This window comes from Stegostoma tigrinum, chromosome 3, assembly GCF_030684315.1.
Source record: "Stegostoma tigrinum isolate sSteTig4 chromosome 3, sSteTig4.hap1, whole genome shotgun sequence".
NCBI classification, from domain to species: domain Eukaryota; kingdom Metazoa; phylum Chordata; class Chondrichthyes; order Orectolobiformes; family Stegostomatidae; genus Stegostoma; species Stegostoma tigrinum.
The window spans coordinates 115,633,206-115,661,065 of record NC_081356.1 but is presented as its reverse complement, the minus strand read 5'-3'; the positions used below and the strand labels follow the sequence as shown (position 1 = coordinate 115,661,065).

Genomic DNA, 27,860 nt, shown 5'->3' with positions numbered 1-27,860 from the left:
AGTAGACTTAGAACAAAGACAGTGCAATAAATGAGAGCTTTATAACAAGCGTACTGTGTATTCCATGTTAGCACTCTGAGACCATGTGTTACAAGTGAGTCTTATAATTGTACAAAATTTTCATGAGAGCAGTTTGATACTAGCAAACTCAAAGAAAGGGCACACAAGAAGTCTGTATAAAAATGGGAGATTCAAACAAAAACTCAGTACATCACAAAGCCTTTGCTTGCCTGTATGACTATAATTCAGATATTTTGAATGGAGGAATAGCTGAAGATTTCTTTTAAAAACACAGAACCCAATAAGAGCAATGAGTAGACTATACCTAAAACCTTTGTGTTCTGTTTCTTCTGATTTGATTCAGTGGATCTGTAGCAGATAGACACTCATCTGATTGGGCAGCAACAGTACTTGGCTTAGCCTATAAAACCCTATATTACCTGCCCCTGTTTTGAGGTACGTCAAAGTCACAGCAATATTTATTTCTTTAAACAGGAATTGCTATCGACAAGAATGGTTTGATCTATTTTGTGGATGGAACCATGATCAGAAAAGTGGACCAGAATGGGATAATCTCCACACTGCTAGGTTCCAATGACCTCACATCAGCTCGACCATTGACCTGTGATACCACTATGCATATAAGCCAGGTATGGTTCTGTACAAAAGGACAACATTTAAACAGGAGAAAACAGCGTTCCATAAATATTGACAGGATATTAGAGGCTTTTCCCAAATAACAGTCTTGCAGGAATGAAAAAATAGCTTGGATCTTGTGACACAGCAGCTCAGCAGTTAGCATTGCTGCTTCACAGTATCAGGGACCCAGGTTTGATTCCAGCCTTGGGAGACTGTGTGGAGTTTACACATGCTCCCTGTGCCTGAGTGGGTTTCCACCGGGTGCTCCAGTTTCCTCCCACAGCCCAAAGATGTGCAGGTTCGGTAGATTGACCATACTGAGTTGCCCCGTAGTGACCAGGGATGTGCAGGTTGGGGAGAAGTCATGGTAGGTTTGAGGTTACAGGAACAGGGTGGGGAACTAGCTTTGCATGGGATGCTTCTCAAAGGATTGGTGCAGATTCGATGGCCAATTGGCCTCTTTCCACACTGTAGGGATTGTGTGATTCTTTAAAAGCAGTTGTAACACCAAGGTTCTACAAATAACCAGTATGTTCAAAGAGCAGTTAATCCATTTGTGACACTGTTGGTTGAGACATTTTTGACTAAAATATGAGAAGGCCCCCCAGGCCTATTGTGCATTAGGTTTTTATTTTAACATCCAACCAGAGTAAGTCTTTGCTTAGCCTTTCATCACTCAATACTCGAGTCCCTAAGTCCCAAACTCGAATGTTATGTTCGATCATAATGTTCTTTCATAAAAGTCCATTTTAATTTGGTAATATTATCATTAATGATCTCAACGTACATTTGATCAGTTTGATGCCACAGTTTGAGCCCAGTCACGTGAACAAACCCTAGGTAAAATATTAGTCCTTGGTTATTTTATGGGGTCAAGAAAAAGCCAAATAGTGTTTTAGTTTCCAAAAAATTACTCAGCTTTGACACCTGTGCTGTGTCCCAAATCTGAACCACTATTCACGCAATATTACAGCATCTGACTGAAGCAAGCTGTGTCAGAATGCTAAATGAGTGCCATTTTCTCATCAGTGCTTCCACCAAACCATCAGCCCAAAGATTAAAATGAAATCCCTCATCCCAAATTGAAATGTTGGTTAAACATACAACCCAGAGTTGAGAATCACACCCTCCTGGTTCCTGACCACTGACCAAATTCGAGGTAGTTAATCTAAGAAGTGTGGCTGAAATGCAGCATCCAGGCAACTCTCCCCTCTCCCTGATGTGTCACGCATTTGAAGCTCAATTTCCTGCTCATCAACACTGAGCTGGAGTTCCTCAGGCAACTAACAGTTGCAACAGTAGCAGTCACTGCGAACCACCAGCTCCCATGTCATACAATTATAACACATTGTCTGGATTGCTAGTCCAACAGCAATATCACCATACTATTATCTCCCCCTGCAGCAACTGCTGAAGTTGACTTCCAGAGAGTTTCCACAACGTGCACTTCTTGTGTCTTGCAAACTGTAAGGAAATCATTACATACCCCTGAAAAGATGTCGGTATCTTCTGATATTCAGAGATATTGAAAAGCACAAACAGAATTGGAATGAGTTGTAAAATTGGCCTGGTTGGAAAGAAATGATTGTAAGAGAATTATGAAAGAATCCCTGAAATTAGCATGCTACGGAACTTAATCCTTTCAAGATTTTTAATGTCGGGCCTATATCCAGTTGTGCTCAGAAGAATGAGAGGAGATCTGATTGAAATGTACTAAATTCTAACACAGGACCACAGACTAGATGCAGAGAACAAGTTTTCCCTGGTGGGGAGTCCGGAATCAGAGGACATAGTCTCAGGATACAGGGTAGATCAATTAGGGTTGAGATGAGGAAGTATTTCTCGACTCAAAGGGTAGCCAACCTAAAAAATTCTTAAACTTAGAAGGTTGTGGAGTCCGAATCACTGAATATATTCAAGAAAGAGACAGATGCATTTTGAGATTTTAAAGGGAAGAAAGTAAAAATATGGCACTGAGATAAAGGATCAACCATGGTCATATTGAATGTCAGGCTTGAAGGGCTGAACAGCCTACTCCTGTTCCTTGTTTCTACATTTCTGTACCAGCTGCCTCTTTGGTGTGAAATGAAATTCACTTATTGAATTATTTGAATTAATTGGTGGAAAGAACACAGCACATAAAATAAAAGCTAAATGCTGTGAAAATTAAATTAAAAATGGAAAATACTATAAATATTCAGCAGCTCTGGCAGCAACTGGAACAGAACTAACATTTTATGTTGTTTCAGAACCATTGAAAGGTCATCAACCTAAAATATTAACTGTTTCTCTCACTGCAGATGTTCCTCATCTGTTAAGTATTTCCGACCCTTCACTGTTTATATTTCAAGTAAGGTCTAAAATCACGCATGACAGCACTCCAAAAGCTTATAATTTCAAATAAACCCATTGAACTATAAACCTCATGTTGTGTGACTTCTGACCTCGTTCACCCCAGTCCAAATTCCACATCATATATTTTTAATAACACAGCAACTTGAGGATTACATGATAAAACGTTAATTCAACATTGTTGTCTGCAGTCCCTCAATGAAGTCTACTCATTTTCATGAGTTTATGCCATGGGTTCTCACGTGACTGAACAGCCAATTTCAACCTGCAAATCTTTGGATGCCGAGGAAGAAATGTTCCACAAGAAGGTGTTGGGGTGGGACCCAGAGTGCAGAATTTGCATCCTTTCCTTTCCATCTCAGGCACTGCTCTGCCTCATTTTTAAAACATTCACATTAAGACATTATCTATCACGGCATGTCACAGGTTTCTACAATTTATATAAATGTCCTGGATGAAGGAGCTGAAGGTGTGGTGGTTAAATTGGCTGATGGCACAATAATAAGTAGGAGACTAAGTAGGGAAGTGGACATAAAGACATTACAGAGCAATATGGATGGGTTAAGTGGGTGGGTAAAGAGCTGGCAAAAAGAGCTTAACATGGAAAAGTGTGCAATTGCCCATTTTAACAGGAAGAATAGAAAGGAAGCATATTTTCTTAGTGGCAGGAAGTTGCAGAGCTCTGAGATGCAGAGAGATCTGGGTGCATGAATCACATCAGTTTAGTGTACAGGGAACCATGTGTAATCAGGAAAGCTAATAGAATGGTATAGTTTAGTGAAAGGGGAATTTAATAGAAAAATAGAAATTTTTGTTCTCAAAAACTATGTATTTAAATATTTTCCGTCTTTTTTGAACCACTGTGAATTCCAGTCTGAAAGACAAAAATAGTATCCAGAGCTTTTCCAGCAATTTCTATCCTTGTCTCTGATTTACTCTGCAGTTCTTTCAGCAAATTCTTGTCTGTTTGTACAATCAGTTTGAGCCAGCTGCACCTTCGTGCCTTAGGAATTGTTAGTTTTTGATGTTCCTGTTTTTGGTTTGGGCTCAGATATGTGACTATGAACCTTACAATACAATTCTATCACTTTCTCCCAGACAATCTTTTACCCAGGTATTACTAATTTAATGACTCTCACTTGACAATTTTAGATCTAAAATAGCTTTATTCATAGTTTGTTTCACAGTATGTTATCCCAGCAAAGTGTAGATTCCAGTAAAACATTTGGCAAACCTGTCTGACAGGTTACCTTTGATAGTTTGATTCAGGACCATAAGATGTCTAAGCAATGATAACCTTTGAGTCTTCTCGACCATTCAATGAGATTATGATCTCATAATCCTCAACTCCACTTTCCTCCCTTAGCCCCATCACTCTTGATTCACATCCTGATTAAAAGTCTGTCTGCCTCAGCCTCGAATTTACGGAATGGACCAGACTTGACAGCCCTCTGTGATTAAGAATTGCATAGATTTAATACCATCTGAGAAAAAAAAAATTTTTCCTCATGCATGTCTTAACTGAAATGGGATTATTTCTAGATTGTTCCACATTGGGAAACAACATTTCCACAGCTACGCTGTTAAGCCCCTTAACAATCATATACGTATCATTATAATCCAGGAAGTTGAAAGCTGGTGAGCCTTATGTCCATGATGCAGAAAGTATTGGAAAAGATTCTTAGGGACAGGATTTAATCAAGTTTGGAAAAACATGGACTGATTAGTAATAACCAGCATGGCTTTCGGCAGGGAAGATTTTGTCTCTCAAACATGATTACGTTTTTTGAGGAAGTGACAAAGATGATTGATGAAGGCAGAGTGGTGGATGTCATCTATATGGGCTTCAGCATAGCCTTTGACAAAGTCCCTCAAGGCAGGCTGATACAGAAGGTGATGTCATATGAGATCCATGGTGAGCTAGCAAGGTAGATACAGAATTGGCTTGGTCACAGAAGACAGAGAGTAACGGTGGAATGGTGTTTTTCTGACTGGAGACCTGTGACCAGTGGTGTTCCACAAGAGACAACTTTGTTGTTTACAATACATATAAATGTTTTGGAGGAGAATGTAGGTGGTCTGACGAGTATGTTTGTGGATGACAAAATGATTGGGCAAGCTGTGAGCAGTAAGGACAATTGCCAGAGGATACATCAGGCTGTAGAGACACTGGAGACATGAGTAGAGAAATGGCAGATGGAGTTTAGTCCAAACAAATATGAGGTAAAGCATTTTGGAAGATCTAGTGCAGGAGGGAAGTACCGGTGAATGGCAGAGCACTGAAAAGCATTAACACACAGAGGGATCAAGGCATACAGGTCCACAAGTGGCAACACAAGTGGATAAAGTACTCAAAAGGCAGAGAGCATGTTTGTCTACATTGATCAGCACATAGAGTATAGAAAATGACAAATTATGTTGCAGCTGTATACAAAATTAGTTAGACCACATTTGGAACTTTGCGCACTGTCTGGTCACTGCACTCCCAGAAAGATGGCGAGGCTTTGGAGAAGGTACCAAAATGGTTTGCAGGGATAAAAACCAAAAGAACTGCGGATGCTGTGAATCAGGAACAAAAACAGAAGTAGCTGGAAAAGCTCAGCAGGTCTGACAGCATCTCTGAAGAGAAATCAGAGTTAATGCTTTGGGTCCAGTTCCCTGGAACTGAACCTCAGAACTCTGATTCTTTTTCTTCACAGATGCTCTCAGACCTGCTGAGCTTTTCCGGCAACTTCTGTTTTTATTCCTAGTTTACTAGGATGTTGCCTGGTTTGGACAGTATTAACTATGAAGAGAGATTGGACAAATTTGGTTTGCTTTCAGTTGAACATCAAAGGATGAAGTGAAACCTGATAGACAGTCAAAGTCTTTTTCCCAGGGTCAAGGGAACATAGGTTTAAGGTTAAAGGAGATGAGTTTAAAGAAGATGTGAGGGGCGCGTTTTTTTTTTACATGGAGGGTTGTAAGAGCCTGAAATATGTGACCAGAGAACATGATGAGGATGAACATAATCGCAATATTTAAAAGGGACCTTGACAGATCAATGAATAGACAGGGAACAGAATGATATGGACTGCATGGCGCGGGCTTGGAGGGCTGAAGGACCTGTTTCTGTGCTGTAATTTACTTCGTTCTTTGTATAGAGTCAAAAGGGTTTTAGTTTAGAAAGGCATCATGTGTCAGCACAGTCTTAGTAGGCCAAAGGACCTGTTCCTGAGCTGGGCTATTCATTGTTCTTCTTTAATAAGATCTCAATCATAGAACCTCTACAGAGTGGAAACAGGCCGCTTGGCCCCACAAATCCACACCGACCCTCACAGCATCCCACCCAGACCCATCCCCCTATAATCCACCTTGTCTACACACCCCTAAACACTGTGGGCAATTTAGCATGGCCACTCCACCTAACCTGCATATCTTTGGACTGTGGAAGGAAACAGTATCACCCGAAGGAAACCCGCACAGACATGGGGAGAACGTGCACACTCCACGCAGACCGTCACCCAAGGGTAGAATTGAATTTGAGTCCCTGGTGCTGTGAGGCAGCAGTGCTAACCACTGAGCCACCGTGTCGCCCCAAATTCCTCTCATTCTTCTGAATTCTACTGAATACAAGGCCAACGTACTGAACCACACTGCATGTGAAAATCCCTCCATACCGTGACTGAATGTAGTGAACATTTTCTAGACTGCCTCATATACCAGTATGTGGTATATTCCTTATCTTTCCTTAGATAATTGGATGAAAACTGTTCACTGTATTCCAGGCATGATTTTCTGATGAAGGGCCTAGGCCCGAAACGTCAGCTTTTGTGCTCCTGAGATGCTGCTTGGCCTGCTGTGTTCATCCAGCTCCACACTTTGTTATCTTGGATTCTCCAGCATCTGCAGTTCCCATTATCTCTATGATTTAATTAGTGCCTTGTATAGATTTAACAAGACTTCCCTATGCTTATGCACCATTCCCTTTGAAATAAAGGCCAACATTCCATTTGCACTCCTTACTTCCTGCTAAATGTGTATGCTAGATTTTAGTGATTCAAGCATGAGGACCCCCAAAGCCCTCAGTGCTGCATTGTGCAGTCTCTGACCAAATGTAGGATATTCTTCTAATCTTCCAGTCAAAGTGGATTCACATTCTCTCACCCTATATTCCATCTGCCAAGTCTTTGGCCACTCAATCGACCTGACTGTATCCCTCTATGGATTCTTTGTGTCATCCACACCACTTACCTTCCCATCTAGTTTTGTTCTATTTTTAAAGGTGGTGATAGTACATACACTTTTGCCATCTAAGTCATTACAAATGTGTTATAAACAATTGTGTTTCCAGTTCCCTGTGATATTGGCATGAGAGCAGTCAGTTTATTCAGTTGACTGAGCAGCTGGCTTATGATGCAGATTAAAGCCAACATCACACCCTCAATTCCTGCACCACATGAGGGTACTGTGAAGGACTCTCCTTCTTCATCTCTCCCCTCACTCGAGGCATGGTGACCCTCAAGTTAAAGCACCACCAGGCATCTCTCTAATGAGAGAGCTCCCCTATGCTTCAGTTGGACTATGGGGACTTTACCTTTACCCTGTAACACTCTACTTGTAGCAGGTTGCCATCCAGACAAAGACCCCCTTATCCCAACTGTCTGTCATCTGTTAGTTAGCCAATCATCTATCCATTCTCATATACAACTCCAACACCATATGACCTTCTGCAGTCCATTTGGTGTAGAAGCCCTCCCCCCATAATGCAGTTAGAGAGAGAGTTCCAGGATTTTGACCCAGCAATTCTGAAGGAGTAATGATTTTTTTAAAAATTTGAATGTTGAATCACTTAACATGGACCTAGCAGGTGGTTGGCATTTCCATGTGTCTGCTGTGCTTCACCACTAGCTCATTGTGGTTTGGGGCTTGGAATGCTATCTAAAGAGCTTGGAGAATGTTTGCACTGCGTCTCACAGCTGTTACACATTGCTGTTACTGTGCATTGATGGTGATGGAAGTGAATGCTTGTGGATGAAGGGCTGATCAAGCAGGCTGCTTTGTCCTGGATGGTGTCAAGCTTCTTGACTGTTGTTGGAACTGCACTCATCCAGGCAAGTAGGGTACATTCAATCAAACTCCAGACTGGTGCCTTACAAATGATGGACAAGCTTTGCAGAGTCAGGGGATGAGTTACTTGTTGTAGAATCCCTAGCCTCTGACCTGCTTTTTAAACCACAGTATTTAATGACTAGTCCAATTCAGTTTCTGGTCAGTTGTAAACCCAGGATGTTGATAGACGGGATCCAGCAGTGGTTATGCCATGAATTGTCAAGCAGCAATAGTTAGTTTCCCTCTTCTTGGAGATTATCATTGGCTGGCATTTGTGTAGTGTGAATTTTACTTGTCATTTGTCAGCTCAAGCCTGGATATTGTCCAGATCTTGCTGCATTTGAATGTGGACTGCTTCAGTACTTGAGGAGTCGCGAATGATGCTAAATATTGTGCAATCATTGGTGAACATCCCCATTTCTGACCTTATGCTGGAAGGAAAATTATTGATGAAACAGCTGAAGATAGTTGCGCCTAGGACACTACCCTGAGGAACACCTGCAGAGATGTGCTGGGATGAGATAACTATCCTCCAACAACCATGCCCATCTTCCTATGTGCCAGCAATGACTGTAATCAATAGAGTATCAAGCCCAATTCCCATTGACTCCAGTTTTGCTGGACCTGTCAGATCCCACACTCAATTAAATGTGGCATTCTATTAAAAGTAGTCACTTCTGGAGTTCAGATTATTATATTACCCTTTGTTACAAGTTCCAAATTTTTCTCACTTAATTGTTTGTCCAACGTAACTCTGAATACACTTGTAAACTACGCCCATTAATGTTGTCTGACTCGTGTTATCCATAATCTCTGCACGTACTTTTATTTCTTGATTTTCTGAGTAAAGATGCCCTTTTCTTGCTCTCCGTATATCATCCTTTACTGCTCAATCTTTTTCGTTCAGCCTGTCTTTTCAAAATGTTCTGTAGCCTCGAGTATGTATTCACCCGCTTTCCTTATTTAGTTACTTTCTGTTTCTCTTTCATATTCTTCACATTTTGTTTCTCCTCCACTTTTGATTTTCCTCATCTTCCGCTGTTCATTTCAGCGGCTCTATTTCTGTTTTGCTGTCTCTTGCCTCTTTGCTCACTTTTCCCACTCCTTTCCCTCGCTCACATCTCCCGTCTCTCCAGTTTTGTTTCTGTTGTCCCTTTATTTTTCTCTCTCCTTTGTTTGTTCCACTCCCTTATGTTTTCCCCCACTTTCCATTTCCCTGTAATGATGATTAAATCAAAATCATTTACCTCCGTAAATGATTTGCTAGATTGTCCACCTTAATGTGAATGCGTTATGCAGAAAGGGTTTAATTAATATTTTAGCCATTTTTTTGAGTCACCCTATTCGCTGATGCATATAACCTTAAATCTCACTGGCTCATGCTGCGCATTTTCTACTTTCGTTTCATTTTCAATTATATACCTACAGCCCCACCTTTTGGTAAATCGGTGCAACTTGTGTCAGACAGAAGTTTGCTCGACAATTTTTCTTCGACTTGTGCGAGAAGAGGATGTTTTGCCCTCTTAAGTAAAAAAAAGGTGAAACTGAAAGCTGAATGTGGTTGCCTGTGTCTGATTCTCAGGTTTTTCAGAACTCTCCACTCCAAAGATGTTCGAAACCCAGTCCCAAAAATATTTTACTTCTTTGCTTTCACTCATAAATCCTTCAAACCAATTGTTATGCATGAGAATACATTTGAACAAACCTGTTCTCAAGATTTTTGGACTGGCCTCATCAGGAAAAAAAAATCACTGTCCTTTTACCAAGGATACATCCTGTAAACCAAAACAAAAATCTTCCTCTCAATAACTTTTGTTTCATGCTTCCTCTCAATTCTGTCTCATTTCCTTCATCTCCTTTCTCACAAATTTACCTCTGTCTTACCTCACGTTTATTTCTAACTGCTCCAGTTTTGTTTTTATTTTCCCAATCCTTCATCTCTCTCCTTGTTTCCCTTCCTTCTTTATTTTATACTTTTCCCCAACCTTCCATGTTTCATCTGTTCATTCCCTGTGTTTTTGCCTCGGATTCTTACAGCATAGGAGCTGTCACCTGGGGAAAAGTGTCAGATGATGCAATAATTAGAAATTAAAAGGAATAGCAAACATTAAAATAATCAACTGCAGCTAGGACTCCAACTATTCACAATATATATTGATAATTTGGATGAGGGAACAATTGTAACATCTCCAGGTTTGCAGATGATACCAAGTTGGGTGGGTAGGTGAACTGTGATGACAATGCAGAGATCCTTCAGTATGATCTCAACAATTGGGTGAGTAGGCAAATCAATAGCAGATGCAGTATAATTTGGATAAGTGTGAGGCTATTCACTTGGGAAGCAAAAAGAAGAAGGCACATTACTGCCTGAGTGGCTGTAAATTCGGAGAGGGGAGTGTGCAGTGGGACTTGGGTGTCCTTGTGTGCCAGTTGCTGAAGGTAAACATGCAGGTGCAGCAGACAGTAAAGAAGGCTAGCGAGTTTTTTGGCCTTCACTGTGAGAGGTTTTGAATACAGGAGCAGGGATGTGTTGTTGCAGTTATACAGGGCCTTGGTGAGACCACTCTTGAATATGGTGTGCAATTTTGATATCCTTTTCTGAGGAAGGATTCCCTTGCTCCCAAGAGAGTGCAGCGAAAATTTACCAGGCTGATTCCAGAGATGGTGGATCTCACATATGTGGAGAGATTAACAAGGTTGGGATTGTTTTCGCTTGAGTTCAGACGAATAAGGGTGGGATCCCATAGAGACTAATAAAATTCGAACAGGACTGGGCAGGGTAAATGCAGGGAAGACGTTCCTGAACCAGAAGTCACAGTATGAAGATTCAGTGAGGGAGATGAAGAGACATTTCTTCATCCAAAGAGTGGTGAGCCTGAGGAATGTATTACCACAGGACGTAGTTGATGTCAAAACATTGAATGTATTCAAGAGGCCACTAGATATAGCACTTGGGGCAAATGGGATCAAAGGTAATGGGGAGAAAGTAGGATTAGGCTATTGTGTTGGACAATCAGCCATGATCACGAAGAATAGTAGAGCAGACTCAAAGGGCCGAATGGCCTCCTCTAGTTCCTATCGTCTATGTTTCTACGTAGCTGCATCCTATGTATAAGCACCAGCCCCAACAACCAACCCAGCACTCTCTCTTTCTAAGTGTAAGAGTTAGAATAAAGAACAGTACAGCACAGGAACCGGCCCTTCGACCCTCCAAGCCTACACTGACACATTTTGCCCTTCCATATGAAAACTGTCTTCACTGACAGGATCCATAACCCTCTATTCCCTTCCTATTCATGCATTCATCCAGGTGATTCTTGAAAGCTGCTATTGTGTCAGCTTCCACCATTTCCTCTGGCAGTGTAATCCAGGCACTCACCACCCTTTGTGTGAAAAATTTGCCTCGCACATTTCTTGTAAACTCTGCTATCCCCTCCACTCACACCAAGTAATTGACCCCTCCAGCCTGGGAAGAAGCCTCATACTTTCCTCTCTATCCATGCCGTTATAAACTTCCATCAAGTTGCATGTCAACGTCCTGTGTTCCAATGTAAACAAACCCAGTCTATCCAACCTTTCCTTTTAGCTAAAATCCCCCCAAACAAGGCAACATAGTTTCTTGATTATCAAAGGGATCAAGGGTAATGGGGAGAAAGCAGGAGAATGGGGACTTGTCGCCCACCATTGAAGGGCGGGGCAGACGCAGTGGGCCAAATGGCCTAATTTCTGCTCCTGTGTCTTATGGTCTTATGGCCTTAACATCCTGGTAAACCTTTTCTGTACCCTCTCCAAAGCCTCCATATCCTTCTGGTAGTGTAGTGACCAGAACAGTACGCAGTATTCCCATGTGGCCTTACTAAAGTTCTGTGAAGCTGCAGCATAACGTCTATTCTTGTACTCAACACCCCCTCCAATGAAGGCAAGCAGGCTTAGGCCTTTTTTATAACCTTACCTACCAAAGTAATAAGTCTTTATAAAGCACTCAATCAATCAAAAAGCCTGCATGCCATTCACAGAGATTTGTGTGACCACCCCATTGGTGGTTGTAGATTTTACCTCTGTATTCACCTTAGGACAGGGCACTTTCAGGATTGGAGAAAACGTTCAATAACCCCAGTCTCAATGGCACTGCCCATTCCATGCTGATTGCCCAAAGCTTGCTACTGCAACCTCAAGAGAAACTGATTTCATTTTGCATTTGTAGTCATATTACTCACTTGGGAATTTCCTATCCATCCTCCTTTCTGGTTGCAGTTACGTTGTATTGATATCCATTAGATTCTCAATAAGACCCATGTTAAGTATTCTTAGTCATTGTCATAACAGTGGCATCAGGTGGCATTCAGTGAGCTAGTAGACAGAGGGGCTTGCAACAAATATATGGGTGCATTATTTTCTAATGTTGCCTTTTGTTTCTCTCCATCACTTACTTCATGGCACACCACATTAGGACTTGTTTATTCTTTTTAAGTCATTTTGTGCAAGACTATAACCAGTTCTTCCAAATGCATCACTCAGATCCTGCCATAGATTCAAGTTTATACCTTTCCTTAGAGAGCAATACGATGCTTCAGGTTACTGTACATCATAAATTACAGAAGTGAATTGAGTTGCTTTTACAGTTTAAGGTGCACTTACTATCTTGTACACTAGAGTATTGAAAGAAAATTTATTATCAGGATCAATAAAAAGCAGTGGGTTTACCAGTATAAGTTCAGATTCATGCAGAACTATAATCTGTAGATCAAGATTAATAAAATAAAACTTAGTGATTCAACTGCATTTAAAGCAAATCTACATTATCTATTGACCTCAGTTGCACATCATGCATATCGTAATGTTAAATAGGAGAGGATTATCTAAAGATGCAGTGTCTGTCCCATAACTATCATTCATGTTAGAAATGTGCATTGTTTCTGCTTGATTTTCCAAATTGGAAAGGAGAAAGCAAGAAGATTTTTCTTTCTTTTTTCTACCCCATCTTCCCATCTCACAAATCACGTACATTGAATTGTCAGTGCAGTACCACAGCACTGTTGTTCACAACTCCGATTGATTCTTCTTCATATTCACTTCCTCAGCCTGTGACCCAAAATATTCTCCCAGGCAAAGTGGCAGAGTGCTGGTGAGGTCTGTAAAACTGGACATAAACAAAGTTGCTGGAAAAGCTCAGCAGGTCTAGCAGCATCACTCTGTAAAACTGTACGTCTGTGGCTTGGCTGGGAGAATACATTGAGAGGCATCAGAAAATATGGCTCCTTGAATAGCATTGCTTGGAGTGACTATGTGCAGCATACGCTTGAAAATTAGGCTGGGGCTATTTTCCCTGAAACATCGGAGATTGAGAGGTGACCTTACAGACATTTATGAAATCATGAGGGGTGTGGATAGGGTGAATATCCAATGTCTTTTTCCCACGGTAGGGGAGGCAAAAACTCGAGGGCATAGGTTTAAGGTGAAAGAGAAAGATTTAAAAGTGACCTAAGGGCAACGATTTCACTCAGACGGTGGTGCGTGTATGGAATGAGCTGCCAGAGGAAGTGGTAGAGGCTGGTACATTTACAACATTTAAAAGATATCCAGATGGGTGCTTAGAATGGAAAGTCTTTCAACTGATATGGGCCAAATGCTGGCGAATAGAACTAGATTAATTTAGGACACGTGGTCGACATGGATGAGTTGGACTAAAGAGTCTGTTTTTGTGCTGCCCAACTCTTTGTCTCTGACTCTTGTCTATGACTAAGTGGTAGACTTACCGAAGGAATTATATCATTGTTTCATAAGGAACAAAGGGATCATCACTGGTATATATTTATGATGTTGCTAAGTACAACCAGAGGAATCCTGATATTTTCTGTGAAGTTTGCAGTCTTAACGACATATGTGTTTCCGATGTCAGGTTCGCTTGGAATGGCCAACAGATCTCACCATCAACCCAATGGATAACTCCCTCTATGTTCTGGACAACAACATTGTGCTGCAGATCACGGAGAATCATCAAGTGCGGATTGCTGCCGGTCGACCCGTGCACTGCCAAGTGCCGGGCATTGAGTACATGCTGGGGAAACAGGCAGTCCACACGGCTCTCGAATCAGCCACCGCCATCTCGGTGTCCTACAGTGGTGTCCTCTACATCGCAGAAACAGATGAAAAGAAAATAAACCGTGTGAGGCAGGTGACTATGGATGGGGAGATCTCACTGCTCGCTGGTGCACCTTCAGACTGTGACTGCAAGAATGATGTCAACTGTGACTGCTACCAGACCGGTGACGGCTACGCCAAAGATGCCAAGCTCAATTCTCCATCCTCGCTCACCGTCTCCCCTGATGGCACGCTTTACATTGCTGACATGGGTAATATTCGGATTCGAGCAGCCTCCAAGAACAAGCCAGTATTGACATCCATGAATTTGTACAAGGTAGCGTGCCCATCAGAGCAGGAGCTGTACATCTTCGACATCAATGGCACACACCAGTATACCAAGAGCCTGATAACAAACGACTACCTCTACAACTTCAGCTACAGCAATGAAAACGACATCACGTCTGTGACGGACAACAATGGTAACACCGTGCGGATCCGAAGGGATCCCAATCGCATGCCAGTGCGAATCGTGTCTCCAGACAACCAAGTGATCTGGTTGACTATTGGAACCAACGGAGGATTGAAAGGCATGACAGCCCAAGGTCAAGAGCTGGTTTTACTCACCTACCACAGCTACAGTGGCCTATTGGCAACAAAAAGTGACAAGACTGGATGGACAACTTTCTTCGAGTAAGGATCTCTTTAACTTGTAGACGGGCTGAACGGTGAATTGTTTTTGTTTCATAATTTTGATTCCTGAAACTATGTCTTTTCCCAAGATGTACAGAATGAAAGATACTTGCCCTGATTAGCTCGGCATGAATTTTTAGACTTACCAATTTATGAATGTATTTTGATGTTCACTTCTATTTGAGAAATTGATCCCTTTTTATTCTATTCACACATGAGATGAGGGCATCCATAGGTGGGCCAGTATTTGTTGTCCATCCCTTGAGAAGGTGATGATAAACCACTTTTGTGAAGCACTGCAGCCTCTGGGATATAGATATACCCACGCTGCTGCTCTTATCCATTCAAACTCCTCCACTCCGGAAAGTGAAGAATGTTACTGGAATATAGTTCCAGATGAATAGGTCAGTATCCAATTTCTTGCCCTTTGTTAATGATTGCTAGTGGTCGACACCCCCACCCCAGATTACTTAAACCGAAACACCCAGAGAAGCTTGCCTCACCTCATATTCTATTAAAGGAGTGGCTAAATGAAAGAAATCGCTGATAATCATTTTATAATCAACAAGTAACAATTTACTTATCTAACTCTAACAGTTAACGAATTAACAGAACTACTAACAAACTGGACAATTCCCCCTTAACTACTAACTATTTCCAAATAAAACATAATTCTAATGGTGATATGTTCCAATTGATACAAGACTCATTTATTTTACATTAGATTAGATTCCCTGCAGTGTGGAAACAGGCCCTTCGGCCCAACAGGTCCACACCGCCCCTTGAAGCATCCCACCCCCTATAACCCACACACCCCTGAACACTACGGGCAATTTACCATGGCCAATCCACCTAATCTGCACATCTTTGGACTGTGGGAGCAAACCGGGGCACCCGGAGGAAACCCACGCAGACACTGGGAGAATGTGCAAACTCCACACAGACAGTCGCCTGAGGCTGAAATCGAACCTGGGTCCCTGGTGCTGTGAGGCTGCAGTGCTAACCACAGAGCCACTGTGCTGCCCCCCAAATTAATTTACAAAAGCTAATCTCTTGAAAATTGCAGCCAGGATAAGTCTTCTGGAATGTTTTTTGCCTTCTCTGCTATCCTCCAGTCAGGAATGCCTTCCTTCATCAAATTCTTATGTCAGGAATATAAGCTAAGAATGTCTCAGCATCTTTATTGAGATGGTGCTTACTCTGAGATCTCAGAGATTTCTGTGAGAGCCAGTGATTTCCTCTTTCTTTAGAGCTGATGGCTGTTGAGAGCTGTTCTCTTAACAGATGGCAGTTTGCTCTCACCAATTTCAAATGCCCTGTTCTTTTACACCCTTGATGACCTATTAAATTCTCACACTAGGATTGGTTTGAGGTTGTCAGAGCCATCAGATTTAAATTTAATTTTGCTTTGGTATTGAGATCCTAATTTAAATTAATTTGTGAAATTCAACACCCTGTTGTATTGGTAAAAATGCTGTTTTACCCTCTAACAGTATACCTTTGATGCAATGTTTTAATTTCAAAGACTCTCTGTGCATCTGCTGCTGCCTTCTTTTCTAATCTCCAAAACTAAAAAATATATCTTGTAAAGGGACCATGCACTCTTCCCTTCTATCATTTTAGGAACAAATTCTAATGTCTTCTTTCTAATCCACAAGTACAATACCAACTTTGCAACACTAGAGGATGTTTAACAGCCAGGAAATAAGATATTTTTCACATCTTCAACCTGGGCTAGTTTTGAGCTCATTTCTTATGTGTTGAATGCCAGTTTTGCTTTTGTCTGCCAGTCTATTTCGTCCAGATGCACAGAAAAAATTGTGTAGGCAGTTTTCCATTTCTACACTCGTAACATGTTCAGAGTAAGGTGTAGGATATTTAAGAGTGAGAAAGGGAAGAATGTCTTCATGAAGAAGGCAGTGAATCTTTGAAGAAATTCTCTCCCCTGGAGGGTTGTGGATACGCAATCATTGAGCAAGTTTGAGACATTGATGGAGACTAATGATATCAAAAGACATTGAGATAGATGGTCAGCCATATTCAATTGCATGGTAGCACACATTTAATGGTTAAGTGGCCTTTTCCTGTTCCTATGTTCCAAACTCCTATCTGATCCCAAATTTCCACATTCAATAGGTGGAGAATGCCAAACTGGCAGCCACAATGTCCTGGTTCGTGTATCAGCACACTTCACCCATAGGAAGCAGAGCTCCGTTTCATTCTCTCCATGACAACTTTTGCCTCCTTTCAGCAAGACCTTCGAGGACCAAATGGTTCTCCTCCCCTATTCCTGTGAAACCAAGATCAGTCACAACACTGGAAACTCTTGCCTCTTACCTGAGACTATCTAATGCAGAGACTGAAGGAGAGTTCCTCCCACTTAATATGGCTCATTGACAAACAAAGCAATGGGGAAGGTAACCATGGTGCTGCCACATGTCTGTGGCTGTGCTCCTTTACCTGCATTGGCAGTGGGGGAGTCTGCCAGGAGATTGTCTTCATAAAACTGGCCATTGTTCAACCACCACAGGGAGACGACAGCAAACTGCCTATTTCTGCGTGGAATTTTGGGCTTGCTAGCCTCCGGTTCCACCTCTGGCAGGTTTCCAGAACTCTGCCCAGCCCTCATGTCCCCGTTCAAACTGCAGCGATATTGTTGGTGAAGCTGCAGCCAGGTTGAGCAAACAGCATTGGTTTGTACACCTTGACTGATCACATTCCCCCAGTGTACCACAGTGGAGTAGACTGAGCAGCATCGGCATGAGTTTTTCACTCCGTCACATTCAAGGTCAGTGAGAATTTTTGGTTTGATTTTCTTGGATATGTTGCCTGTAGTTATTCACCTCCCTCAGGAGGTTAAAGAAATCGGGAACGTTCCATGACAGTATAGATTATGCACGCTCTGTTGGTATGATCTTAACTAAAATTCTAGCTCAGTCAGTGGAAATGCTCTGCGCATGGACTGTTATATGTGAACTTTCCATTGAAGGTGATTTTAAAAGGGATTCCAGTCTTTGAAAAATAAATTCAGGGCTTGCGTTTTGATGTTGAAACCCAAAATAGTTGCTATTTTTCAGGGGAGCTTGAAATAAACTGCTTTAGATCATAAACTCTTCAAAGAATCCTCTTTAAAGACCCACTCTTCAAATTGTTTCCTTCAGCTATGACAGTGAGGGACGATTGACTAATGTTACATTTCCTACCGGTGTGGTCTCAAATCTCCATGGGGAGATGGAGAAGGCAATAACAGTGAATATTGAGTCATCCAACAGGGAGGATGATGTTACCATTACCACCAACCTCTCTTCAGTGGATGCCTTCTACACCATTGTTCAAGGTATTGTATATTTTTCATTTGACATTGATATGGGGCTAGAGTCACACAAAGACCAAACTGGGTAAAGAAAATAGATTTCTTTCCTGGCAGCACATTTAAGAACCTGACCAACAATGCTCCCATAGTCAACATTATTGAAACTAGCTTTAGATCCCATATGCTGTTGTTGCGATTTGAACCCATGTCCCCCAAACCTGTGGATTGCTAGTCCCATGACATAAGCACTGGGTCACCACCTCCCCCATGCATAGCCCTAACATCATTTCTGGATTGTGAGAACTGTAAAAATACCCAGGCAGTTAGGACTGGAAATAAATCTCTCGATCTCACAGCTGTAAAGATGCCTGTAGCAATCAATACTAAGAAAAAGTCACTTCAGTGAGGAATCTTATATTTAAGAAGCAAGCGATGTCACTGGGATTGAGAATCCATAATGGATGTTGCTACGAAAGATGTCGAATCTTTGTTTTTGCTGTTTATATACCTTCCTGAAGACCTTCTGAATTGACATTATATATGGTTCCATTTTTGATTCTCCTCTGAGTGATAAACTTCTGCTATTTCACTCTGAGAATTTTCACTCTGAGAATTTGACTTGTCCAGGATTAGCGCCAATTGAGATCATAATATTCTTCATTGAGTGAGATTGTTACCGAGTTGGTTGAGGCACAGGTTTGTGCAGCAACCCCATCCCACAGGGAACTAATGTAGAAACTAGATGCAGGAACAAGTCATTCAGCCCTTTAAGCCATTCAGCATGATCACGGCTGATCCTTTATCTCATCACCATACCCTCGCTTTCTCTCCCTATCCAGTGATACCTCGCATATCTAAAACTTTATCAATCTCTTTTTTTGAATATACTTGATAACCCAGCCTCCACAGCCTTCTGTGGTAGCAAATTCCATAGGTGGACCACCCTATAAATGAAGAAATGTTTCTTCATCTCAGTCCTGAACCTGAGAACATGACCCCAGTTCCTAACTCGCTGACCAAGCAATTACCAGTTGTTGTACTCCCTCTATAGCAAATGTATCCTGACAAGGTTGAGGCCACTCAAAATTGTGTCCTAGAGGATGTTTAACAGCCAGGAAACAGGATATTTTCGTTTCTTCAACCTGGGTTAGCTTTGAGCCCAGTTCTTATGTGTAGAAGGCCAGTTTTGCTTTTGTATACCATTCTAATTCATCCAGGTGCACAAATTTAACTTTGACTTTGAACAAATTTGCCATTAAGATCTGTTTCCGTCAAGGATGAAAATGTCAAACTGCTCCAGTCTTTTTCCGCATCTCAGCCTTTTAAATGTGGCAGCCTGACTCGAGTGTTCCTCCCTTGAGGGCTTGAATGTTCCTCTTGCGTTTTGTGACCAAATCAGATAACCATAACTCCTGCTCTTTAACAAGACCCTTAACTGGACACCAGTGTGACCGGGAGAATTAGATACTGTTGAGGGATCTGCAAAGGATTTTGAAGGGGGATGGAAATGTACTAAAATTGTTTGATTTAAGGAATGAAGCTCCAGAAGAACTAAAACCAAGAGTAGAAAATTCAGCTCTTCAAGTCTACTTCACCATCTGATATAGTCATAGCTCATCTCAGCCTCAACTCCACTTTCCTGTCTGATGGATTCAAAACCTTATCCAATGTGAACAGGAATAGGAAGGTGGAAGAGACTGAGATAGATTCCTTTGCTGTAAGCAGCTTTGGCCTCTGAAGTAATTGTGCTGCTCCTCACAGTTGCCTCTAGTCTGTGATTGGCCGGTAGTTTCAAGTCGGCACGGGACATTGCTGTCTGAGGAAGTGATCCTCTGAAGACCCCAGTGGGTGACCACTGAAGTGCCTGATAGACACGTAGGGCCATCGGTTGTGATGGGGTGTGAGCTGCTCATAATGATGTCCAGCCCCACACTTGAAGGGAAAGGTTAGAGCTGAACATTCATGCCAAATAAAGTATAAGAAATACTCATCTTTAATTACCTAGAAACAGAGAAATTTGGAGCAGGACTAAACCATTCAGCCCTTCAAGCCTGCTGCACCATTCATCCAACTCAGTCTCCTCTTCCTGTTTTTCCCTGTGCCCTTTTGATCCATTTATCCCTAAGATTTATATTTAACTCTTTCTTGAAAACAGTCAGTGTTTTGGCCTTGACTGCTTTCTGTGTCAGGGAATTCTACAAGTTCACCACTCTCTTTGCAAATAAATTTCTCCTCATCTCAATCCTAAACACCCTACAACAACTCTGACTCATGGCTCTAAATTCTCCTGTCATCAGAAAGATCCTACCTGTTGGAACGTTGTAGGTTGATCTGAGACACCCCCACCCCCATGCTTCAAAACTCCAGTAATATATAGACCTACCTGATCCAATCTGATCTCATGCATCAGTCCTCCCATCCTAACAATCAAACTGATAAACCTTCTTGCACTCCATCCAGAGCCAGAATATCCTTCCTCGAAGACCATTCCCACCCCAGTTATAATTTCTTCCTGTTCTGTCAGAAGATACAAAAGCTTAAACACAATATCAACAGATTCGAGAACAGCTTCTTCCCCCATTATTATTAGACTTCTGAATAGAACATAGAACATAGAAAAGTACAGCACAGTACAGGCCCTTCGGCCCACGATGTTGTGCCATGGAATAATCCTAATCCAAAAATAAAATAACCTAACCTACATTCCCCTCAATTCACTGCTGTCCATGTGCATGCCCAGCAGTCGGTTAAATGTCACTAATGACTCCGCTTCCATGACTACCACTGGCAAACTATTCCATGCGCTCACAACTCTCTCGGTGAAGAACATCCCTCTGACATCTCCTCTATACCTTCCTCCTAACACCTTAAAACTATCGCGCCTCGTGGCAGTCAATCCTGCCCTGGGGAAAAGTCTCTGGCTATCGACTCTATCCATGCCTCTCATTACCTTGTACACCTCGATCAGGTCACCTCTCTTCCTCCTTCTCTCCAGAGAGAAAAGTCCGAGCTCAGTCAACCTCTCCTCATAAGACAAGCCCTCCAGTCCAGGCAGCATCCTGGTAAACCTCCTTTGCACCCTCTCCAAAGCCTCCACATCTTTCCTATAATAGGGCGACCAGAACCGGACACAATATTCCACGTGTGGTCTCACCAGGGTTTTGTAGACCCGCAGCATAACCTCGCGGCTCTTAAACACGATCCCCCTGTTAATGAAAGCCAAAACACCATATGCTTTCTTAACAACCTTATCCACCTGGGTGAATGGACTATTCTAATTTTAAACTTAATGTTGATCTTGCTTTTTGTGCACCTTCTCTGCAGCAGTACCATTGTATTCCTCGCTCTGTTCTACTGCGTTAATGCCCTTTGTATGGTATGATCTGCCTGTACAGCACACTAAACAAAGCTTTTCACTGTTCCTAGGTACAAGACAATAATAAACCAAAATCAATTCAAAAAATGAGGAGGTCAAACTTGCATGTCAGAAGAATTGATGTCAAAAGAACTGATTTTTTTAATCATTACATTCCCGGATGAGGTTGCGAATTACTCAGAGAAACTGAGTTATTCCATAGATTATTAATACGTCTGGGTTGCTGGTAGTATTGTTGCTATATCTGATGTGTTAACGCCCTTGAGTTATGTCAAATCATGCTGCAGCAGTGTTAATAATTGCATTGTATTGGTCGCATGCAAGATGCAATTCATCGCCTTCCAAGGATGGCTGCAGATGGCAGGCAGGAGACCAAAGTGGACAATGCCATGTATAAAGTTAGCCAGAGTGAATTGCATATCAATCCAGGGATTCGCATAGGTTGCTGAAAATGCAGGCCGAATCCCACATCGTCAAGCGAGTCACTGAAGGTCTGAGATCAGCTCCTCGTTATCCATGATATCGAGTCAGAAGTCAACCAGCATCTTCACACGCATCTTTGGAAATTCATTGAGTTCTCCGGACTTTCCAGGTGTCTCTTTTCTCTTACCAGCAGAGCATTGAGGAATAATTCGCAGAGAGGCAAAAGGGAGGTCGAGGAGAATAAAGAAACTGCAAAGCATATTCTAAACAAATAAAGGACAAACCCTGACATTTAGGGGTTAAAACTGAAATCCTTGTGAACACTATTTTAACAAAGTCATTAACCTGTCAAAAATGAAGCAGCAACTTTGTTGAAGTACCCACTCAGGAATATAATGCTAATATCCTAACCGTTGTTAATGGAACCCTGCAGGATTTCAACCCCCAGCAGTTCAGGTTACAGGGAAGTTCATACCGTAAGCAGCTTGATACTAACCTCCTGACACCTCAGCACTCTTTTTACTGTCAGTCAAACAAGAGCTTTGTGATTAGGCAATTGTTGCAATACTAAAACAGCTGTAAAAGTCTGCATCATACATTGCATCCCAATCATAGAGGGAATGCTTTAGAAACAAGGCAATTACAAGAAGTTGTGATATAGCTCTCTGTCTCTCTCTCTCTCTTTCTCTTTCTGGCTCCAGTTATGTTGTCACTGGTAATGTAGGAATGGGAAGAAACGTCTACATTGTTGGAAGGATTTGGGGGTAAAAAGAGGTCACAACATGTATCAACATATCTTTTGACTGTCTTTCAGCTTTCAGATTAGTTTAATGATGGAGCGTCCAACAACTACAGGTGCAGTACGAGACACTTGAAAATCATTGGCCCTAAAATGTGTTTCTAAACCAGGTTTTTGTGGGTATTGTAACATCATCATTTAAATCTTTTCTGCCAGTGATTTTGTTTCTGAAGATTGGGTCTTCATTGTTGTGAAACATGACAGATATTAAATAACCATTGAGATCCCCAGTTAAACTTGCAAATGTGTATCGGTAAGAAAATAGCATTGCATTTCTAAAGGAATTACAATGGATTGATGTGATGGATTTGATAGAGTAGGAGCCAGTCTTGAGCTGAACATGGTGCAGTGTCATTTTACTTTGAGGCAAAAGAATATGAGAATGGGAATTACATAAATATTTAATTTGCCTCTGTCCAGTTCCTCCAAGTGAGGTATTAAATCATTACGTCCCCAAAAATCATTTTTCAACTGTATTCTTTAACAACTGTGATGGTTTAGAAATGAAAATTTTGGATTGTGACAGGACTAACATTTAGAACTGAAGTGTTATTGTGATATGAATATTAATATTCAGATGTGCATTTACATTTTAATTAATATTAATTTTCCATTGTATTCTAGATCAGTTGAGAAACAGCTACCAGGTTGGTTATGATAGCTCCCTCCGGGTGATGTATGCCAATGGCATGGATACCAGTTTCCAGACAGAGCCCCATATCCTGGCTGGCACAGTGAATCCAATCATAGCCAAACGTAACATCACACTGCCTGTGGAAAACAGTCTGAACCTGGTGGAGTGGCGATTCAGAAAGGAACAAACTAGAGGAAAAATCAGTATCTTCGGGCGCAAACTGAGGGTAAATAATTTCCTGTTATTTATTAGTTGCTGTGTTCATTTGTTTTTACAACAGTTGGACACGAGCATCAAAAGTCATCTAGTTGTTAGCTCACTGAATCACATTGCGTGATAAATGCATTGAGTGGAAGAGTTTGGGAGGTCATATTGCAGCCGCACAGGACACTGGTTAGCCCACTTTTGGAATATTACAGTTCTGGCCTCCCTGCTATAGGAAAGATTTTGTGAAGCTTGAAAGGGTTCAGAAAGGATTTACAGGAATGTTTCGAGGTTTGGAGCTGTAGGGAGAGGCTGAATCAGCCAGGGCTATTTTCCATGGAGCACCGGAGACCGAGGGGTGACATTATAGAAGTTTACAAAATCATGAAGGGCGTGGATATGGTGAATACCAAAGGCTTTTTCCCCAGGGTAAGGGAGTCCAAAACTAGAGGGCACAGGTTTAAGGTGAGAGGGGAGATTTAAAAGGGACTGAAGGGGTGGCATTTTCATGCAGAGGGTGGTGCATATGCCAGCAGCTTATGTGACAACCACACTGCATGTGCTTCAGTCAAATAGCTGTACCTGACAGTCAATGGGGAGCAATCCTTAATCACGAGGGGCGTGGATAGGGTGTGTAGACAAGGTCTTTTCCCTGGGATGGGCAAGTCAAAAACTAGTGGTCATAGGTTTAAAGTGGGAGGGGAAAGATTTAAAAGGTACCAAAGTTGGTGACTTTTTAACACAGAGGGTGGTGCCTGTATGGAGTGAGCTGCCAGAGGAAGCGGTTGAGGCAGGTACATTTACAAATGTAAAAGTCATCTGGATGTGTATATGAACAGGAAGGGCTTAGAGGGATATGAGCCAAATGCTGGCAAATGGGATGAGATTAATGCAGAATATCTGATCCGTGTGGACAAGATGGACCGAAGGGTCTGTTTCCATGCCGTACTGCTCAGACTCTGCCTGTATCTATGCTCAGAGCTATTGGATCTCCCGCACTGAGGAAAGATGAAGATGTTAGGCAAGGAGGAACCACATAACCCCCTTCAAAACACATCTGATGTTCCACCCATTCATTTAAATGACTAAAGAACAAAGATGTAATCCATAGCCATGTCTCTTAACAAAAAAGTTTGTCCAGATTGATGTGGGATGCTTTTCATGTCCACCATGGCTCAGACTGCAGTAATCATGGCTCTAAATCAAAAGAATCTACTCTCAAATCCTACTTCAGGACCTTCGTGTTGGAAACTAACCTTGCATTCCATTTCAATGCTGAGGGTATGCTGTACTTTGGTAGGAAGAATAGAGGCACAGATTATTTTCTAAGTGGCGAAAGGCTAGAGAATTTCTGAGGTACAAAGGGGACTTGGGATTCCTAGCTCAGGATTTCTTTAAGATTGACTTGTGGCAGTTAGGAACGCAAATGTAACGTTAGCATTCATTTTAGAAGTGCTAGAGTACAAGAGTAGAGTGACACTACTAAGGCTGTAAAAGGATCTGGTCAGATTGCATTTGGAATATTGTGAGCAGTTTTGGGCCCCGTATATGAGGAAGGATGTGGGCGCTCGGGGGGATTACAGGAATGATCCCGGGGATGAAAGTCTTGTCATATGTGGAGCAGTTGAGGGTTCTGGATCTGTACTCAATGGAGTTTAGAAGTATTGGTAAGGAGTGGATTACATTGAAGCTTATAGAATAGGGCGGCACGGTGGCTCTGTGGTTAGCACTGCAGCCTCACAGCACCAGGGACCCAGGTTCAGTTCCAGCCTCGGGCGACTATCTGTGTGGAGTTTGCACATTCGCCCCATGTCAGCGTGGGTTTCCTCTGGGTGCTCCGGTTTCCTCCCACAGTCCAAAGATGTGCAGCCTAGGTGGATCAGCCATGCTAAATTGCCTGTAGTATTCAGTGCTGTGTGGGTTATAGGGGGATGGATCTGGGTGGGCTGTATCAAGGGGCAGTGTGGACTTGTTGGGCTGAAGGGCCTGTTTCCACACCGTAGGGAATCTAATCTAATACTGAGCATCTTGGATAGAATGGAGAGGTTGTTTCCACTAGGAAGAGGAACTAGTACCCAAGGGTACAGCCTCAGAGTGAAGGGATAACCCTTTAGAACCGAGATAAGGAGAACTTCTTCAGCCAGAGGTTGGCTAATCTGTGGAATTCATTGCTGCAGAGGGCTATGGAGGCCACGTCACTGAGTATGTTTAAGACAGAGATAGATCGGCTCATGATTAGTACAGGGATTGGGGCTTCAGGGAGTAGGCACGAGAATGTGGATGAGAAAAACATGGCAGCCATCGCAGAGCAGACTCAATGGACTGAATGGCTTCATTCTGTTCCTGAATCTTATGATGTAATGCAGTGTTGAAAGTGCTGTCTTCTAGAAGATGAATGAGAGCCTTGCCTGCCCTTTCAAGTGGCTGGAAAAAATGTGATGTTAATTTAAAGAAGGATTGGAAATATTATATTTGTCTGCCTTCAATCCCTGACAATGAACATCGCAATAGTAGACTATCCAAGTGTTATGATATTGCTAATTGTTGGGTTCCTGGATTTTCTCTCTCATAACAATGATTGTATGTCAAAATTACTTTGTTAGTTGTAAAAGCACTTTAAGGTGCCCTGAGATCATGGAAGGCAACATATAAATGCAAGAAATAACAAAGTGTGGAGCTGGGGAACACAGCAGGCCAGGCAGCATCAGAACAGAGGTTTCAGGTCAGCACCCTACTTCAGAAATGGGGAGGGGGAAGGGTGCTCAGGAGCGGCACGGTGGCTCTGTGGTTCACACTCTGTCTGACAGCACCAGGGACCCGGGTTCGATTCCAGCCTCGCGTGACTGTTTTTGTGGAGTTTGCACCTTCTCCCCTTGTCTGCGTGGGTTTCCTCCGGATGCTCCAGTTTCCTCCCACAGTCCAAAGATGTGCAGGTTAGGTGGATTGGCCACGCTAAATTGTCCATAGTGCTCAGGGATATGTAGATTAGGTGAATACAAGGGGATGGTTCTGGGTGGGATGCTCTGAGGGTCAGTGTGGACTTGTTGGGCCAAAGGGCCTGTTTCCACTCTGTAGGGGTTCTATGATTCTGTGAAATAAATAGAGAGGAGGGATGGGGCTGGAGTTGGTAGGTGGGATGGTGATAGGTGAGTCCTGGTGAGGAATGGCCAGTGGGATCGGTGGGACAAACAGGTGGGAGAGAAGAAGGATAGGTTGTGTCAGGTTAAGGAGGTGGGGACAAAAAGGGAGGGTTAAACATGGAATGTGGCTGGGGGTGGGGAGATTTTAAAGCATACATGTGATTTTTGGCTAAGAAAGGAATCAATCTGAGCTGTAACACTGATTGTCTCAGATCATGCAATAACAATGGTAACATGAGTGAGCAAGACCATACCTCAACACGCATTCAATTCTTTCAGGAGGCAATGAGTCAATGGAACAAAATTTTCTTTCCATGAATATTAAAAATAAGATTCACAAATCCTGCTTATGTATAATTGGATACATTTTTATGAATCCATAGAAGTTGAATTTTAATGAATGAAACCTTCTATATTCAAAAGCTTTGTTTAAAGTTCAAAGCTCTTATTGACAATAAAAAATACATTATCATGCAAACCCCGTACCAGTTGTAATAAAGGGTGCAGTACATTTTGATGCTAGTAATATTCTGGAAGCGTCAGCCTCAAGAGAACAAGGGGGTGTCTATGAATATTGTCAGCTCTTCAATGTATTGCATTTGGCTAACCTTAACCACTCCAAACCCTTCATATCATATCACTGATCAACATTGTAACTACTGGTAATCACATAGCGCACTTAATGTGGCAAACGGTCATGAGGTGCTTCGGGTAAGTATTATGACAGGAAAACTTGACCGTACAGGTCATAAATTGCTAAACGGATACAGAAGCCTAAACATTTTGTACTCTTCAGGACTGCGATGCAAGAAACAGACTTAAAAAAAGAGATAGCGTGAGATGAGAGTGCTGACTGAGGAGGCAGTCATTGGCATGTAGAGCAGCAACAGCAGTTAACTAGCAACCTTAAACCACGTTCACTATTTTTTCAATGATAATGTCCCAATGATGACCCTCATCTCATGCTGTATCAATTGTTGACCTTCTTTCTCAAGTGTCTTTCTTGTGTCTTCGTCTTGAAGAGTGCACAATGTAAAAGCTTCACTTCACGTCTCCTTTTTGCAATGTTAAAAGCTTGGCACAAAGTCACATGTGGAGATAGTGTAGCCAAAGGC

The 27,860-nt window shown here is 42.1% G+C and overlaps 1 protein-coding gene across 7 annotated transcripts in view; it reads left to right on the top strand.

Moving 5' to 3' along the window:
* Positions 1-27,860, top strand: part of tenm3 (teneurin transmembrane protein 3) — a 3,293,451-nt gene that overhangs the window by 3,253,832 nt on the left and 11,759 nt on the right. For all 7 annotated transcript variants that reach the window (XM_059644858.1, XM_048526868.2, XM_048526869.2 and 4 more), the window contains 4 exons: positions 496-650; positions 13,982-14,856; positions 18,018-18,193; positions 23,392-23,627. In XM_059644858.1, coding sequence (XP_059500841.1) covers positions 496-650; positions 13,982-14,856; positions 18,018-18,193; positions 23,392-23,627 — 1,442 coding nt within the window. The remainder of the gene's footprint in view (positions 1-495; positions 651-13,981; positions 14,857-18,017; positions 18,194-23,391; positions 23,628-27,860) is intronic.